The sequence below is a fragment of the Perca flavescens genome, chromosome 20 (assembly GCF_004354835.1).
Source record: "Perca flavescens isolate YP-PL-M2 chromosome 20, PFLA_1.0, whole genome shotgun sequence".
Lineage (NCBI taxonomy): Eukaryota > Metazoa > Chordata > Actinopteri > Perciformes > Percidae > Perca > Perca flavescens.
In genome coordinates this window covers 24794860-24812310 of record NC_041350.1, presented here as the reverse complement: position 1 = coordinate 24812310, position 17451 = coordinate 24794860, and the positions used below count along the sequence as shown (strand labels likewise).

The 17451-nt window shown below is 41.8% G+C and overlaps 1 protein-coding gene across 3 annotated transcripts in view; it reads right to left on the bottom strand.

The window, feature by feature from the left end:
* Window positions 1-17195, bottom strand: part of pacs2 (phosphofurin acidic cluster sorting protein 2) — a 77184-nt gene extending 59989 nt beyond the window's left edge. For all 3 annotated transcript variants that reach the window (XM_028565306.1, XM_028565308.1, XM_028565307.1), the window contains exon 1: window positions 16735-17195. In XM_028565306.1, coding sequence (XP_028421107.1) covers window positions 16735-16853 — 119 coding nt within the window. In that variant the 5' untranslated portion in view covers window positions 16854-17195. The remainder of the gene's footprint in view (window positions 1-16734) is intronic.
* Between the last annotated feature and the right edge of the window lie 256 nt (window positions 17196-17451).

Genomic DNA, 17451 nt, shown 5'->3' with positions numbered 1-17451 from the left:
GACAACTATTGGATTGGCTGCCATGACACTTGGAACTGTTAAAAAGGAACACGCCGACTTATTGGGACTTTAGCTTATTCACCGTATCTGCCAGAGTTAGATAAGTCCATACATACCCTTCTCATCTCCGTGCGTGTTGTAACTCTATCTGACGGCCCCACCGGTAGCTTAGCCTAGCACAGATCCTGGAGGTAAGTGGTTCCAACTAGCTTACTGCTCCCAATAAGTGACAAAATAACGCCAACATGTTCCTATTTACATGTTGTGACTTGTATGGTACATGGTGTACAAATAACAAGGTCATATGAGAGACAGCAGTCTTCTAACCGTATACATACTGGGAACTAAGAAGAAGAAGCACTGCTACTTCTGCTACTTGGGCGGAGTGATTTGCTCGCAGCACCTGAAGCCCTGTGGTGAGGAGCAGAGAGTTGGCCTGGAGTTCACTCAGAGTTAGAGTAATAGAGTCAACAATTACTAGATACAGGGCTCTCAAGTCTCACGCATTGGGCGTGAGACACACGCATTTCAACCCGTTCACACGCCACACCTTGTATTTCTCACGCAGAGAAATTACCAGGATAACGCCCACCAAGTTGCGCTGCTATTTTTAAACAGTGGAACAGGTAAAGGAACCAAGTGAGTTCCCCATAGAGTTCAGAACGCCCTGCCACCACCTGCGGCGCTACCATTGGGCATTTTAGGTTCGGGGCCGCCCATTTTGACCCAGGCCTATTAGTGAGTAGTGAGTGATTTTAATTCTAGCAGTTCATCCAATAAGCAGCCCGAAGAAAGCTTTGAATGAAAGCTTCATAGCCAATCAGCGGCTTCTACCCCACGTGTGGACTCTTAAGCCCGCCCACAGGCTGCATCATCACCAGCAAGTGATCCAATGAAATGAATGACGTTTGCGCGCAAGCTTTTCAAGCAAGCTCAATGAGACAGACACAGAGTGTAGCTATTAGCTAGCTAATATGAAACGCAAAGCGAAGCAAAGCAGCTTGTTTTCATTTAACTTCAGCAAGAAACGCTCCGAGGAGCAGGAGGAGGGCAATCTTATGTAAAGCTACCATCCTGCTCGGCCGCCCTCTCCCCATCAAGTCCTCCCGTAGCCACCCCCTCACACCAGCAAGGCAAGTAGTGTCTTAACGTTATTAGTGTCTGGCTGTCTGTATGCAGGGGGAACCTGAATACATTTTTTTTTTGGGCTTATTTTAATTGGCCCGTCCAGTTTTCTGGAGGCCCTACAATCAAAATCCTGGCACCGCTAGTGCCTGCCACGCACCAGCTGAGTGAGTGCGGATTTCAAGTTGCGGATTTCAAGTTGCGGATTTCAAGTTGCGGATTTCAAGTTGCGGATTTCAAGTTGCGGATTTCAAGTTGCGGATTTCAAGTTGCGGATTTCAAGTTGCGGATTTCGTCGCCGTTTGTGACTTGTCGTTGCCATGACTTCACGAGTGATGACGTCCTGTCACTGTTCCAGTTGAGGGGAGAGAGAGCGGATGACAGTTGGCTTGAGTTCAGTAGAGCACACGGCTCTGTAGAGTCGTGTAATTATGACTTTATATACTACATGTACATAGGAACAGGAAACCCTGTTGTGTGTCTGCCCTATTTCTGATACTGTGGCGGCAAAAATCAACATAGAGGAAACACTGGGTAGCTTTTGCGCCTATTATTATTATAGCTACATTTTGAATCAGCAGCAGGGCTACTCTGACATTAAATTAAATTAAATAAACATTTTTTTATTTCTACGAATTTATGAGTCATTTATCAGATCAGACTCCGTCCCCACCCAAACCCCTGCTGCCAAAATCTCACTCTGAACTTCAAAACTTGAGAGCCCTGTAGATAGTAAAACCATAGTGACCTTGTTATTTGTACACCCTGTGACCATACAAATCACAACATGTAAATAGGAAAATGTTGGTGTTATTTTGTCACTTACTGGGAGCAGTAGCCTAGATGGAACCGGTTGCCTCCAGGATCTGTGCTAGGCTTAGCTGGCGCTGGGGGCTTCAGACTTTACAACACGCACGGAGATGAGAAGGGTATGTATGGACTTATCTAACTCTGGGGGATACGGTGAATAAGCTAAAGTCCCAATAAGTCGGCATGTTCCTTTAAAAGATTAATTAATTCATTTAACAGATTTTATGTATCAGATGTTTCATCTTGCATCCCCTGAACCAATGGGACACCACTGCTTTCTATTTATGTTGACACACTGGCAGCATTTTAAGATGCTTCAAATCTCCAGAAACGCAGGGATTCTATAACATATACACTCCTGTACGGCACAGCAACGCATACTGGTGCCCGGCCAGCACCCATAAACCCATCAAACTGCTATGACGCACATCAACTCATCAGCACAGTTGTATTTCCCAGAGTCGACCTGCTTCAACACTCCAGTAAAACAGTAGTTTTATCCCATTTGCTTCCCAGATTGACACATCCTGGTTACTGTACCATGACTACTTCTTCTTCGGTCTGTATAACGCGTCTGGTGTGTGCTTGCAGGCGTTAACGCATCAACATGACATGCATGCATGAACTTAAAACATCTGAAGGAGAAATTGAAATTTGGGTGGAAAATGTGTGAATAAATGGTTTCTGTCTCGAACTGAAAAATAAAGGAACGGATTATCTAAAACTTTGTTGGTTAGTCTGCAACAAAATTAGACAAAGGTTGCTCTCCAGCCGTGGTTTTATTTGTCGTCGTTGGCTTTTTATCTGTATTACACAACAATATCCACATCCATTTCCTCTGATGATTAGACAACCCTTCATTTCACAGCAGAGTTATTTCTGAAGTGTTCACCGCAACACAAATAACAAGCTGTTGAATACTGAAGAGCCATCCACTAAGAAAGAGCTTAATAATCAAATCTCCGCACTTGATGCCCTGTGCCAAATACCCTTGGCCATGATATTTGAAGGGGGGGGGGAGAAAACACTGGAGTAGCACTGATGTAGAGCTACATTCACTAAACCAGAAGAAGATATGCGGGGTTTTTTTTTTTTATGTATAATAAATGCAATCCATTAAAAATGCAGAACGGAGAGACATGAATTCCATTTCCTCCGTCAACTCAGAGTAAGAGTAACCTACAAACAATAAAACAACAATGGATACTGATACTGATTTATCCCCAGGGAGATTTGTAGGTGTCTGTGGTTACGCAAGAGTATTTTGCTCTTAAGTGTGTTTATTATAAAGAAAAAAAAGGTGAAGGTAAGTAGGCTATGAGTCGGCACGGATGTCTGGGGTTTAACAACTAGCTGATGCAGAACAGAGGCCGGCAAAGGAACAGCAAGCAGCCAATTTCGAGGGCCAAGTCGTTGTGTTATGTTTCGAAGCAGTGCGGACACTCCTATGCACTAAAGAACTCAACAATGATCCGTGCCCTGTGAGAGCCCCGGGGGGGCCGCAGCAGAAACTGGAATACAAATGAGAGCTTTGTATGCAGCGATCTGCAGCACCCTGCTCCACCCATGATGCCACACTGCTGGAAGCCCACTTTAAAGCTGTTGGAGGCAGAATATGAAGTAGAGTGAGACCTTCTCCTGCAACTCTCTCCTCCCAGCCCCTCCCATCAGACGAACGGTAACCTCTAGGAGTACAAATTATTCATTTCATCCAAATGATATAGCAGCAATTCAATAGCCGTCCTGTTTATATTGTAAAGCCCTTGGAGAGGACATACTGTGAATCGAGGTTCTAGTTAGCTACATATAAACATGAACTTGTACTGTATATAGATTGATCACAAAGTATCTTATCTCATGGTTTTACCTTGAATTAGCTGCAGCCCTGAGCCTTTGGCTACGGTAAACAGAACCTTCCCTGAAGGGACATGTGCACATGCATCTGCATTTGCAGAACAGCCAATAGCAGCGCTCTCTCTCTCTCTAAAATGTCCTGTAATTGGCCAGATTCAGTCACAGGCTAGCAGAAGTCTAGTTTTCTCTCAGACCACTTGAATTACAATATGCTAAAAGATTATAATGGGATTTTTGCCATCGCCAAAAATGCCTACCCCAGCTTTAAACATCTCTAGGCAAAATAAAACTAGTCTGTGCCCAGTGTTCATATCCAGGACCTCTGAAATCATTCTGAAACAAGACGTTCATGTGTTGTCGCTTTGTTCAACCAGAAATATTCAAACTGTCAGATGAATCTGATCTGATAAAAATTTGCATAGGTTTGTTTTTGAAATACTGGTTCAGTCAGGCATACTGCTACAAAAATATGGAAACAAACAACAGGTTAGGTAACTCCAATGTTTGAAATCTGAACTTTACATGCAGCTAGAGCTGAAACAATTAATTGATTAGTGAATCCCCCTTTCCGAGCAACATTAAGGGATCCCGGGGGTTTTTTATCCAACTATCACCTTGGGGCTCTGCAAAGTTGTGATTGCCATTTTTTCACTATTTTTCTTTTATTTATTTCCTCTACCAAACAATTAATCAAATAATCTGCAGGCCATTTTTAAAAAGCCAGACCACCATGTGATTTATGAGCCATTTGCCACTATTTTGACAAAATTTTGACAAAAAACTTCCTTTCCCGAGCAACATTAAGGGATCCCGAGGAGTTCCCAGGCGAGGTTTTTTAAGCAAAAATAATTCATCCATCCATCCATCTTTTTTTTTATTTATTTCATCCCATTAATCTTATCCAGGATCATGGTGTCTGAGCTGTCTAGATAGAATCTTGACTAAAGGTGGATTAAACAAACAGCAGCCCCTTCAGATCCCATTACAGCGGGATCTGAAGTGTCCTACATAATGATTTTCATACCAGTCAAGAGTTTGTTAAAAAGGACCTATAATTGCAACACACAAAAAAAAAAGTTGTCCCAGCTCTTTTGTCTGAGTAATTATAGAGCAGTCTGCAAATCAACTGTGCAGTCACAACAGTGAAACTACGTCTGCACAACTCTCCGTGTTGTTTGGCTGAAGAGCTCTTCGGCTCCTTGTTGCTCTGACAGGTTTTTGCATTTCAGGCTGGCTACCCCAAACCTATAATCTGTCGGTCTGTTAAAGCTCTTTATGGCCTAAATGTGAGTCTGAATTGAGCAACAATTAAAAACAGTTGTAGCTTGCTCATTCATGAAAGGACGCAGCTGTGTATCTGAGCCAAGAAACATCCAGTTTCTCATGCATGTTGTTGCAGAAGATTTTTACACGCTAAATCTGGGCGACTACGGCATGTTGACATGTTCATTTGGTTTTTTAAAGGCCAAAAATGGCCTAATGTTCAAAGTCCAAAAAAACATTGTTGGATACTTTACAGATTAAGTTTCCATAAACTTTTTTTTTGCTTATTTTTTTTAGAAAAATTAGCGATGTTCGATATTACTTTATCGGTATCTACTGGAGTTTATATAATAAAGCCCTAAAGAAAGTCTACGTTAAAGTTTTAATGTTCTTTTTCCTATTATAACTGTCAAACTTCATAATAAAAAGAAAGTTCTTTCATTGTTTGTATTTGTTCATGCAAAGAGTTTAACCTGAGCCAGACAAACAACAAAGATAGAAATAATATCACATCCATACAGGGATAGTAGTATACAGCTGTTAAAACATAATAAAATATATGACACACTGGTATCGGATCAGTACTGCATCGGCCGATACGGTTCAGGTACTGACTAAAAAGGTTTGGGCCATCTTCTGTCTTGATGACTCCCGCAAGGAAATTAGATTTCCAGCAGCAGATATTTAAAAATAGTACTGCAACACCATCCATAGTTGGAGTCACTTATTTTCATTATTAAAATGTTTACAACTCAAGTGGACGTCTGTATTGCAGCAGATTAAATAGACCCTGCTGCTGTGGCTTGCTCAGCATCTGGGAGGCCACAGAGGTTATGTTTACAGGCTTGTAAAGCGATGCTTATTTCTGACTGGCAGCGCTAATGAATGCTCATTTCAAGCGTCATACAGGGGCAGAGATGAAAGGTTTTAGCTGCCGATGCCAAACTCCGGATTGTGGTTGTGTCCAGCCAATAAATCGGAGAGGAGTCCGGTGGAAACATGGAAGAGGTCATTTGACTCAGCCACCCAGGAGCAAGATGCCAGACGTGGCACAGCAGCTTTCCTAATTACTACAATATGTTAAACCTTCTAAGCTCTCCTCCCAGCTGAAGGTTTTCCAAAAAGGAACTTGACCTACATTTTTCGTCTCCATGCTCTGAAATAAAAAAAAAAAAAGGTTCTTTAAGCCTCAGTGAAGGAACAACTGAAATAGCAACTCCCTCTTTTCACACTGCCTGCTGCAAGAGGCTGCAAAATCCAGCCACGAGGGCCTTCCTGCAATTGACCAAAACTAAAAGAATAAGAAGGAGTGTTTTCATGGGAGATTGTATAAAATAAACTGAGAGTGACGAGGATGACATTAAGTAGATTTCATTTTTATGAAACAGGCGTCTGAGTAATAACTGAGATATCACATCTGCAAACACACAATTTAATCAACAACCAGTGTCTGATACGCCGGATGTGGTTTTTTTTTGCCATTACTGCCAAAAGGGAAAAGTAACACAAACACTGTTGCTATGGAAATCAGTGACTAATGTATTACGAGGATTTCCCTGGAAGTCAGTGTTTGCACACACAAATCAAAACCACAGCGGCAATATGACTGTCGGGCAACAATAACTCAGCGCAGGAATCCACGTTTCCACAGGCCAGAGTTAACAATATGGGAAAGAAGGCAGGAAATAAATCACAAATCTCTAAGTCACGATGAATAATAATGCCTGAATGCAAAATGTAAATATGAAAAATGTCAGAATTACTACACCCATTTGAGGGTGATAATTTAGCAGTGGCATCACTAGGGAGGCAGAAAATGTCATTTCAGCCAGAGACAATCATTCAGGAAAAGCTAAGGTTGTTAATTTGCTGTGCATTGGTGTGACCGTAAAGATTAAAGGGGAATTTCTGGCAATGACAGACAGCAGAAAATGTTCACTAGATTCTATTTTCCACAAGTGATGGAAGAAACATTTGCATCTTATACTTAAGTCAAGTAAAAGTCCAACACTCAAAGCATAAAAGTATTTGCAACAGAAAGTACTTAAAGTGCTCATATTATGCTAATTTTTTTATGGTTTATGTGGTTTAATAAAAAATAAAAAAACACTGCACATTGCTGCAACTCCTCTTTTCACCCTGTGTGTTGAGCTCTCTGTTTTAGCTACAGAGTGAGACCTCTCACTTCTGTTCCATCTTTGTTGGGAGTCGCACATGCTCAGTAGCTAGGTAAGGACTACTAGCCAGTCAGAAGCAGAGTATGAGGGCGTGCCCTGACAGTACCTAGGTAAGGACTATTAGCCAGTCAGAAGCAGAGTACGAGGCTGCACCACGCTAGCAGTTAGGCGAGCATTATAAAGTGTGTTACAAAGTGACCACGTTTGTCTCTGAATTAAGGCTGGACTACAATAGAGCTGTTTGGAGCAGACTGTGAACAGTGTTTTCTGTTGGAGATGGTAAGTCCCTTTGGGGTGGACTTTGGGCTTTTTCACTTTGTAAACCTACCTAAACACAATAAAGGAAAGGGGAAAAGACAAAAAGCATAATATGAGCACTTTAAAGTATCAAAAGTTAAAAGTACTCATTAGGCATCAGAACAGCCCCCTTATTATTTTTTCTATAAGATTATTGTTAAGTAAGTAACTTAAGCTGTCAGATTATTGTAGTGGAGTATAAAGTACAATATTTCCCTGTGAAATGTAGAGGAGTACCTAGGAGAGTTAAGTATCTTAAAATGAAAAATACTCAAGTAAAGTACAAGCACATCAAAATTGTACAGAAACTTGAACAGGCCTAACTGTACTTTGTTACTTTCCACAACTGATTTTTACCATTCAAAGATGAAAAATAACATAATTTATCAAAATTGGTTGTGCCCACAAAAAGATTTTCATGTGAATAGAAGAATAGTTCTCAAAAACATATTATAAAATATGGCCCTTACATGCGTCACTGGACTACAAAGACCTCAGAACATTGTATTCGAGGACGGAGGATTCAAAGAGGGATGAGGCAGCCAGCCACACACCGCTCTAGAAATGTCACATTTCCTTTTCACTGCACTAAGCCTCATAATCTCATCTACATCTGGCACAAAGTTGTTGTTTTTTTTAGATTATTTTTTGGGGCTTTTTCCTCCATTAAATAGTGACAGTGGATAGACAGGAAAGTGGAGAGAGGATGACACGCAGCAATGTGAGCTAGAGGCCGCCCCTGGCACAAAGACACACACACACACAAAGACACACACACACACACACACACACACACACACAAAGACACACACACACACACACACACACACACACACAGTAAACAGGACCAAGGATGCCCGGTGTAATTATAGAGAGTTTTCTATAATTTGAGCTAGATTTGGAAAAGAGGTCACCTATGCAGCCAACAATCCCAGAAAACACAGTTTCCCATAATGACGCTCTTTAGAAATGGAACTGATCTATTAGCAGAATTGAGGTTCAATCAGCAAGGTGGACATTATCTATTAAATTACACATGAGCTGCAGTTATATTGTTGATGAAAGTTGCATAACAGCTGTTTTTTTATATTGAATGAAAGTAGGACGTCAATGGTTTGAACAGTAATTTGCTAACTAATCTTAACTTAAAAAGGTCCAGTTTCATATGCTTTTTTCCAGAACTTTCAACTGCATCTCATGGTCTTTTGAGCCACGACAAAAGAACATACCCATTTACACATGAACCACCAAAACAATGAGCTGAAAGACGCTTAAAAGGTCTTATGACATGGTGCACTTTGGATGCTTTTATATAGACCTTAGTGGTCCCCTAATACTGTATCTGAAGTCTCTTTTATATAGACCTTAGTGGTCCCCTAATACTGTATCTGAAGTCTCTTTTATATAGACCTTAGTGGTCACCTAATACTGTATCTGAAGTCTCTTTTATATAGACCTTAGTGGTCCCCTAATACTGTATCTGAAGTCTCTTTTATATAGACCTTAGTGGTCCCCTAATACTGTATCTGAAGTCTCTTTTATATAGACCTTAGTGGTCCCCTAATACTGTATCTGAAGTCTCTTTTATATAGACCTTAGTGGTCCCATAATACTGTATCTGAAATCTCTTTTATATAGACCTTAGTGGTCCCCTAATACTGTATCTGAAGTTGCTTTCCCAAAATTCAGCTTTGGTGCAGAATTACAGCCACTACAAGCCACAACTACTACTCAATGAGCTTTCCAGGATGTGCCATTTCTGGGTCTGTAGCTGTAAATGCTATTGAGGAGGAGAGAGGGGGGGCAAGGTGGAGGGTGGGGGTGCCGCTTTGACAAACTGCCATGCTTCGCTCGTTTGCAAGCCATGATGTCTCTCTCTTTCTCATGGGCGGGCAAAGCAGAAAAAGGGGAGGTAACCTCTCCCCTTATGACGTCATAAAGGGAAGATTCCAGATCAGCCCATCTGAGCTTTCATTTTCTCAAAGACAGAGCAGGATACCCAGGTCTCGGTTTACTCCTATCACCATTTCTAGCCACTGGGGCCCATAGGCAGGCTGGGGGAACGCATATTAATGTTAAAAAACCTCATAAAGTGACATTTTCATGCCATGGGACCTTTAAAAGCTACTTGGAGCTGATAATTATCTGAGAGTTTATCCCTAAGAGAGACACATCTCACAATACACTTTTGAGACAATTATTTTTCATTTTAAATATAAAGATTTGTGCTGCTTTAACTGAAGAAACGTAACATTTTGAAAGCTTCTCTACCAACCAGGGCCAAACAACAACCTCTTTAATACTGAAAATTAAATGTTTATCTGGCCCTGCAGACACGTAATTGAAGCTATTGAGGCATTAGATTTTACCGAGGCGTTTCTGCTAATGAATGAAACCTCACTGTTTGATATCTCACTACTTAGCCGTTCTTATCATGCGTTTGGGTGCAGCTGGATGCCATTTAGTCTGCTCTCCGTCCCTCTGAGGTCTATTTAGACTAAAAAGACCCTCTGAAGAGGACATTATGCCCCATGGACTGAACATTTACAGTGATTTATAAACTGGCCGCGGTTTGTTTAGCTCTGCTGCATCAGAGCTGACATTTTCCTTAAGGAAGAGAACGTACTGCCGAGTTTAAGAAGAAATTCTCCACTCGGTATCTCAAGTGGCACATAATTTACTTGTCCCATTTTCTAATTAGCATGAATTTAATTTGGGGAGCGTATGCTAATAAAACATCAGTGCTATAGATCCATGTAGAATATTGCACAGTAATAGTGTTTAGCCCCTGAGCCCAGAGGTATTAAATACCTCAAACACAAAAGCGGTCTTTCATTATTTTAGCAATTTTTTCACACAAAACAAGATTAACTCCTTTCTATGTTGCTGTGCTGTTTCTTAGTAGCTGCTAATATGCAACTGAATACATCCTTGACACCAAAGATCCGGGTTAAACCAGGCTATTTACAGTAATCTAGTGTTTATGTCTTTATTTTATCAGCTGTATATTACCAGCTGTCGTGGTAGCTTAAGTACACCACTACACTCTGTATAAACAATTCCATATTGTGTCGCTTAACAAGTATTTTGGGTTTTTGTGAAACCATACAGCAGCTTTTCTCATGTTCCTAAGCTCATTCTGCAGAGAGCCTGGCGGTTAAAACGAGAGCTGAACACACATTATCAAAGCTGGTTCCTTAAAATCAAATATTGTCTTTGGGGAAATAATAGTAGAATACAAAAAAGCAGGCAGTCAGGCGTGACGCAGGGCGCTGAGGCATGAGGAAAGTCAGCTGGGGGCTAAATTGATCGGCCTGCAGAGTCACAAAGCATCTCAAATGTGTGCGTTTGTGTGTGAGGAGGCGACTGCCCTTTCCCCGTCCTGCCCCGTCCGTCCTCCATGACGCGTCGAATCAGCAAGATGGAGGACATCTGGATATCTTACATAAGGGCCAAGGACCGATTCAAAGAACACAGCAGAGGTAAAGACGTCTGAATGAAAACAAGTGTTAAAGTTTGCGGTAGTGTGTCTTTGTCAGACTGCTGCTGCTCTGCTGCTTAGGTTCAGACTGAAATTTCAAAACCTATTGGATGGACTGCAATGACATTTTTGAAAGAGGATGAATCCTAGTAACTTTGGTGATCCCCTGACCTTTCCTCTAGCGCCACCACGAGGTCGACATTTGAGTTCTTTACTAAAAGGACATGACATTTGGGACAGACATTAATAAGGTAAAGGTACTTTATTTGTTACATACACGTACATGTAGCAAAATTCATGGTCCCCAGAGGATGAATTCTCAGTCAACTTTTCAAATGATTTCCACTTATTTAGTAAAATATCAAAACATCTGCTGGATGAAAAGGCACAATTTATTTTACCCACATCAAAGGTTGCAGTTATGGACATTACCGAATGGATTCTGTCCCAAGAGGATGAAACCTAACAACTTTGGGGATCGACAGACCTTTCCTCTGGCACTACCAGCAGGTCAGTGTTCACGCTTATCCAGTAACAATGGATGGATGGATTGGCACTAAAGTTCATAAAGACATTGATGGTTCCTAGAGGATAAATCCTACTGACTTTGGTGATCACGACTTTGACATTTGTGGGTTTTTTGAGCAAAACATCTCAGCAACTGTTCAATGGATTGCCATGAAATGTGTCATTTGTTTGATGAATTATAATAACTTTGGCGATTGCTTAACTTTTCCTCAAATACGCTAAACATCAGCATGTAAGCACGCTGTCGTTTGCATTTAGCTCAACGTGCCTATAAGGACAGCCTCACACAGCTGCTGGCTGTAGACTCTCAAGTCTTGTTTAAACTCCCAAATGTTGGTACAGAACATGGCACAGAGTGCAAGACAACAACAAGGAGAAAATTAAACAATGAGATGCTTTAACTGCCTCTCATTCATCCTACTCTAAATTCCCGCAGTGTGAGCATCCCAGGCAGCCAGGGGACAAAAGAGCGAGTGTCTCGCTGCGGCTCAGAGAGACATCTCAGCACTCTCGCCTCCAACAGGCCCAAATATGAAAGCCTACTGGGTCAATCTGCCACTCAAGGGCCCGTTCAATCCCGCCTCTGTCTCAGAGATCGGCCCCTTCTCTGGCAGCACTTAGCCTCACGCCTGTAGGCTGGTGTGCAGAAATCCAACTCATGCCCACTTCAAATAAATACCAAGATGAAATGCAGCTTCTTGCCCGTGGCTCTTTGGAGCAGGCTTAGGTGTTAACATGGCCGGCGTGAATGATTTTGAACGCAGGTTAGAGGGCAGAAGAGAAGACTCTCTCTTAGAAGACACATCCATCTTTTGGAATAAGTGTGCAATTACTGGAACACATTCAGACACCCTGAGCGATGAAAAGCCGGCCTCTCACGATGAGCTGAAAGAACACAGGAGCACATTTCACATTAACACTTAAGATGTCGGATACACACTCAGGCCGACTGCTGAGGAGCATAATAAGGACAACCCTCAGTGTACTCTTCATGTTCTTCATATCCACATTACGAGCAGTAGCAGGCCACATCCTCATAAACTCACTTAATAAAAAGTGCACACGACAACATTTGCATTTAGCGGCCAGTTTTTAAATCCGACATCTGGATTTAGAGACCGCAGGTAATTATCATTCAACCACCCTCTAAGATAGGTGATTAAAGCCCCTCCTCCCACCCATGATAAGTGATTATTAAGAATCTCAGCTCGGAGCGGCATGTGTCCTGGAGTGACTCTGGGAAACGTGAGATCAGCACAGAGGCAGCACTTCTGAAAGCCTCCCAGCCTAATAGCCTTGAGCTTCAGAGACCTCCGAGGCACAACCAGCTAGAGGCATGAAGAAATTATAGGATAAATTGGTTAAATAAAAAAAAAATAAAAAATCAGGAGAGGACACAGTATAGCATTTCATATTAAAAAATTTTACTTGGTCCCTTATGACATACAGTAGTTTGCTTCAGTGATGAACCCAAGCGAGGTAAAAGAAATCCCAGGAAGGGATTAAGACACAATAGGTTTATCCTGTATGCAGCACGGATCACATCTACTCTCATTTTGGCAACAAAACAGAATCAGAGTGTTGTCTACTTTGAGGCCTGAACCTGGATCACCACACTAATGGGAACAAGTTACTATAGGTCCCTACACTTTCCTCCTGGAATATTTTGTCTCAGGTCTTCACATCTTATTTAAAAAGGCAAGCAAGACTGAGTTGCCTTTAAATGCAAGGGTTAACCACAGTCCCTGCAGTTATGTATACTTTACAACAACAAAAAACACACAAAAAAAAAAAAAAAAAAACAGTCAACTCATGTCTTTCCAGCATGTCTGTTCCATGCATGTTCCTGCAACTGACACGATACGCTTATTTCTCGTTTCTTGCAGAGAGAAAAATGGATTCTACTCTCATGTCGTACACGTTAAATATGAGGTTTCTGTTTATTTATTGCGAAAGTGTAAAAACATTGAGTTGTAGTTTTACGAGAGGATGCATGCCAGAGCATTTCTTGGAGCAGTGACGATCTGGAGAGCTCCAGCTTCAGATATGAGAGTGGTATCGATCTTCTCATCCAACTCTTGGCAAGAAAGCAAATAAGCGTTTTTCCAAAAATGTTTTAACACAGCAGCACAGCACAGCACTTATCAAGGCTGCTACTGGCACGAGGAAATCTCGGACATCATTAAACATTACTCAAGATACATTTCACAGTTTTTTTCAGTACGTTGCGGACAATCTGCTTTCGATGGGCATGCATTTGGCTGCGTAGGACCGTGTGAATCATAAACCTGATTTTTAAATAAATGTGTGAAAACAATGATTGTGCACAGTTTATCACTTTTGCCAAGCTCTGCAAAAACATTCTCCCATGTGCCTCCTCTACCCTGAGTCTCTCTCCGCTTTCTGTTTTGATAAAAAAAAAAAAAAAAAGATTATATATTAAAAAAGGTGCCCTGTGGAGTTTTCGTGTAAACAAACAAATGCGTTGCATTCAGTGTTACTCCCCAAAACACGGTGTGTGTATCCCTGAGGTCTGACAAACATGTTGAATGCATTTCCTTTTGTATTATCTCAGTATATTGCACATATTCTTTATTATTGTACAACTCTTTTCTTGAAAATGGTCCTATTATATACACAATTATTCTTAATCTTTTCTTAAAGTTTATTGTTATGCACCAAAATATCAAGGCAAATTCCTTTTAAGTGAAAACCTACTTAGCAATTAACCTAATTCCTCCTAAAGGGGGATTTATTTTTATTTATTTTTTTGGATCCTGCTTTGTTAACATCCAGGTTTACTAGTTTGCGCTCTTCTTCTACACAAAACTCTGACTAGAGGTCAGAAACTCCACAGGAAACCTCTCATTTAAAAGAGATCGACAGCAGTCAGTTTGTTTATCCACCTTGAGAGGTTGATATCACCGAGAGAGAGACGGTTGATTTGACATCTGGCTAACAAGCTGATTTTCTCCTGTCTAAACTGACAGACGGCGGTCAATAGAGAGCGGCAGTGAGCTTGACTGGCAGTGGGGTGACTCTGCTGAGCCCCACCGTGTAGGGAACTAACAGAAAATAAAGTAGATCTTTTGGACTTTTCGAACGTACACTGTTCACGTTGCCGACAGACACTAAGGGTCACGGGGGATCAAACCTGGCACTGGTTTTAGTCACAGAAAGCTTTGTGTCCACTCTGCTGAACAACATCACAGCTATGCTATTTCCTGGAAATGAATTAGTCTTATTTCAGCTAAAAGCCATGCAATGTAATACCCACTGAAGGTATTAACTTAAGAGGATAGAGAGGCTAAGGAGAGACAGTCACAATCACTTTAAAATAAATAAATACAAACATACATATACAGCCACCACTCTCGTATTAATTACAGCAGAGTTTTTTATCTTTCTCCAAAGGCGGACAGCTGCTGACCAAACTCTGACAGCAGGTATTAGTCAAGTGGAGTTTAAACCACAAACTCTATATTATGTCAAAAAGCGTTGCTTACATCTCCGCAAACCAATAAAACTGGTCTTCTTCTGGTCTTTTTTTTTTTTTTCAGTGAGGTTTTGGTTAAAGAAGAAGTGTACTTTTATCCAACATGTAGCTGCAAGGTTATTGGAAATCAGCATCGAGGAATTGGAAAGGAAACTGATTCCAAACAATAAATTAATTTTAAATTGGGCAACGTTTCAATCCGGATCCACATTTTTCCCCTCACATCTATATAAAAAAAGAACAAGACTTAAAACACATGAAATCCCACATTTAATTTAAAATTTTAAAAAAAAAAGTGGCCGGGTTGGTTCAGTGGTAGAGCAGGCACACATATACCAAGATGTTTATGCCTCAAGGCAGAGGTCCAGGGTTCGAATCCGACCTGTGACGGTTTCCTGCTTGTCTTCCTCCCTCCCCCCCTCTCCTTTCTCACCTAGCTGTCCTGTCAAAATTAAGGCGAAAAAGCCCCAAAAAACAAAAGAATGTCTGATTTATGGTCATTCCAGTGCAACTTTTGTCATGACTCCATGAAGCTGCACTTCAGGAGAATGGACAGCAGAGTGACAGTGAGGTAATAGCCTCCATGTTTTTTCATTTATAGGCTACTGTTAATTCAAGCAAAACTTGAAAACAGAGACAAGAAGTGCAAAAACGATGCAAACGATAATAAATAAAGTCAATCAGTAACTATTTTGATAAGCAATTATTCGGTTAAGACATTTACTAGGCAACTATTCCAAACGTTTACGGAGTCCAGCTTCTCAAATGTGAATTTTTTATGCTTTTCTCTGTTTTATATCACTGTGAAAATGAATATCTTTGGGTCGTTGGATTGTTGGTCTGATAAAACAAGTAGTTTGATGTAACCTTGACCTCTGGCAGGCTACATTTACATTATTTTCAAGACATTTTAAAGACTTAGCAACCAGTAGATGAATCGATAATGAAAGTAATCGTTAGTTGGGAGCCCTGTCATGAAAATCATCATCAAATCTGAGCTCACATGTTAACAAATGCATCACCATGACACTGACAGAGCCCATGGGATAAGAGTCGCAAGATCTGGAAAAAAGCTACCAAGAGGACCTGAAGTTTGGGATTGTTTTTATCAAAATGATGCAATGTTTATCTAATAATACAAATCAGAGCTGAGCAGTAAATCTGAATTTGGCAGGAGGGGGTTTCCAGTGTGAACACAGCAGCAGCAGCAGCAGCAGCAGCATCGGAGTCTCTGGGGGTCACTGGAGACAAATGGTCTCCATGGTGCAGCCTGCTGGCACAATGATCTGGCATAAAGCTGGTTATCTATCTCAACAGCAGAGTGTGTGATTATGAGCATTCGGGGCATTCAACACACGCATATCTGCAGAATAAACACATCTACGGTGTGATTTAACAGTGCACCAAGGCTGGAGCTGCACTATTTGTTTATAAGTGGTTTGTGTTGGTGGCTGCCTGCCAACCAGAATGTTTAAACACATTTGTGTTTACCACTAGGCTACATCAGAACATGGCTGAATAAGCCCGCTGCAGGGCCTGCATTGGCATCCACCTGGCGTGATGATATCATCCGGCTAGCTGGTGGTAAGCCGCTGTGCAGCTGGAACGTTAGCAATCTGTTAAATGACAGGCTGCATGGCGCATTGGAAACGCTTTAAAGTTTAAAGGCCGTGTTGCAGGGTGGTGTGCGTGCAGCGCCCTACCTCGGGATGCAGTTCGGGGACGATCCATCGATCTCCCATGTTGCAAACAGGTTCATGGGGACCGGTCTGTTGAGAGCCCCGCTCCCGGGGAAACTCAACCGGCCACTTCTCTCCGCCATGGTCCGGGCTGTGGGTGGGACTGTCCGACACCGAACTGGCAATTGGTAAACAGCAGACCGGTGCGGGTCCTCTGGGCGCGTGCGTGTGTGTGACCGTTAAATAGGCGTGACACGCTCACGTTAGTGCGATGTGAACGGCGGAGGACGAGCTCATTTCTCCGTCCTTGTCGAGCCAGGACAGGTCGGCGTGGTCCTTTCGTTCCGCGGAGCAACTGCAGTGGGAGCAGCGTAGAAGTGAACCGAGCGACCGCTGAGCTTGTTGTGCCTACCACGCTGCTCCTGGTGTATGACGGGCGATTAGTGCCACGCAGCGGTGGAGAGGAGAGGAGAGGCAGGAGAAGCCAGCATACGTGCAAAACTTGGTTCAGTCAAAAGCAGCTTTGTTTCAGTGGTTTTCAATCTTCATGTGACAGATAATAGAATTCACCCCCCCCTGCATCCCTTTTAATAAATGTTTTTGTTATGTTTGCTACTTGTAGACAGTACAAGAAATACAAAAGTATATACCAAATACTCTTGTCCTGCAAACTCAATGTGTAAAAGTATAAATGTATTAATATGAACTCTTAAAGTACCCAATTATGCAGAATGTCCCACT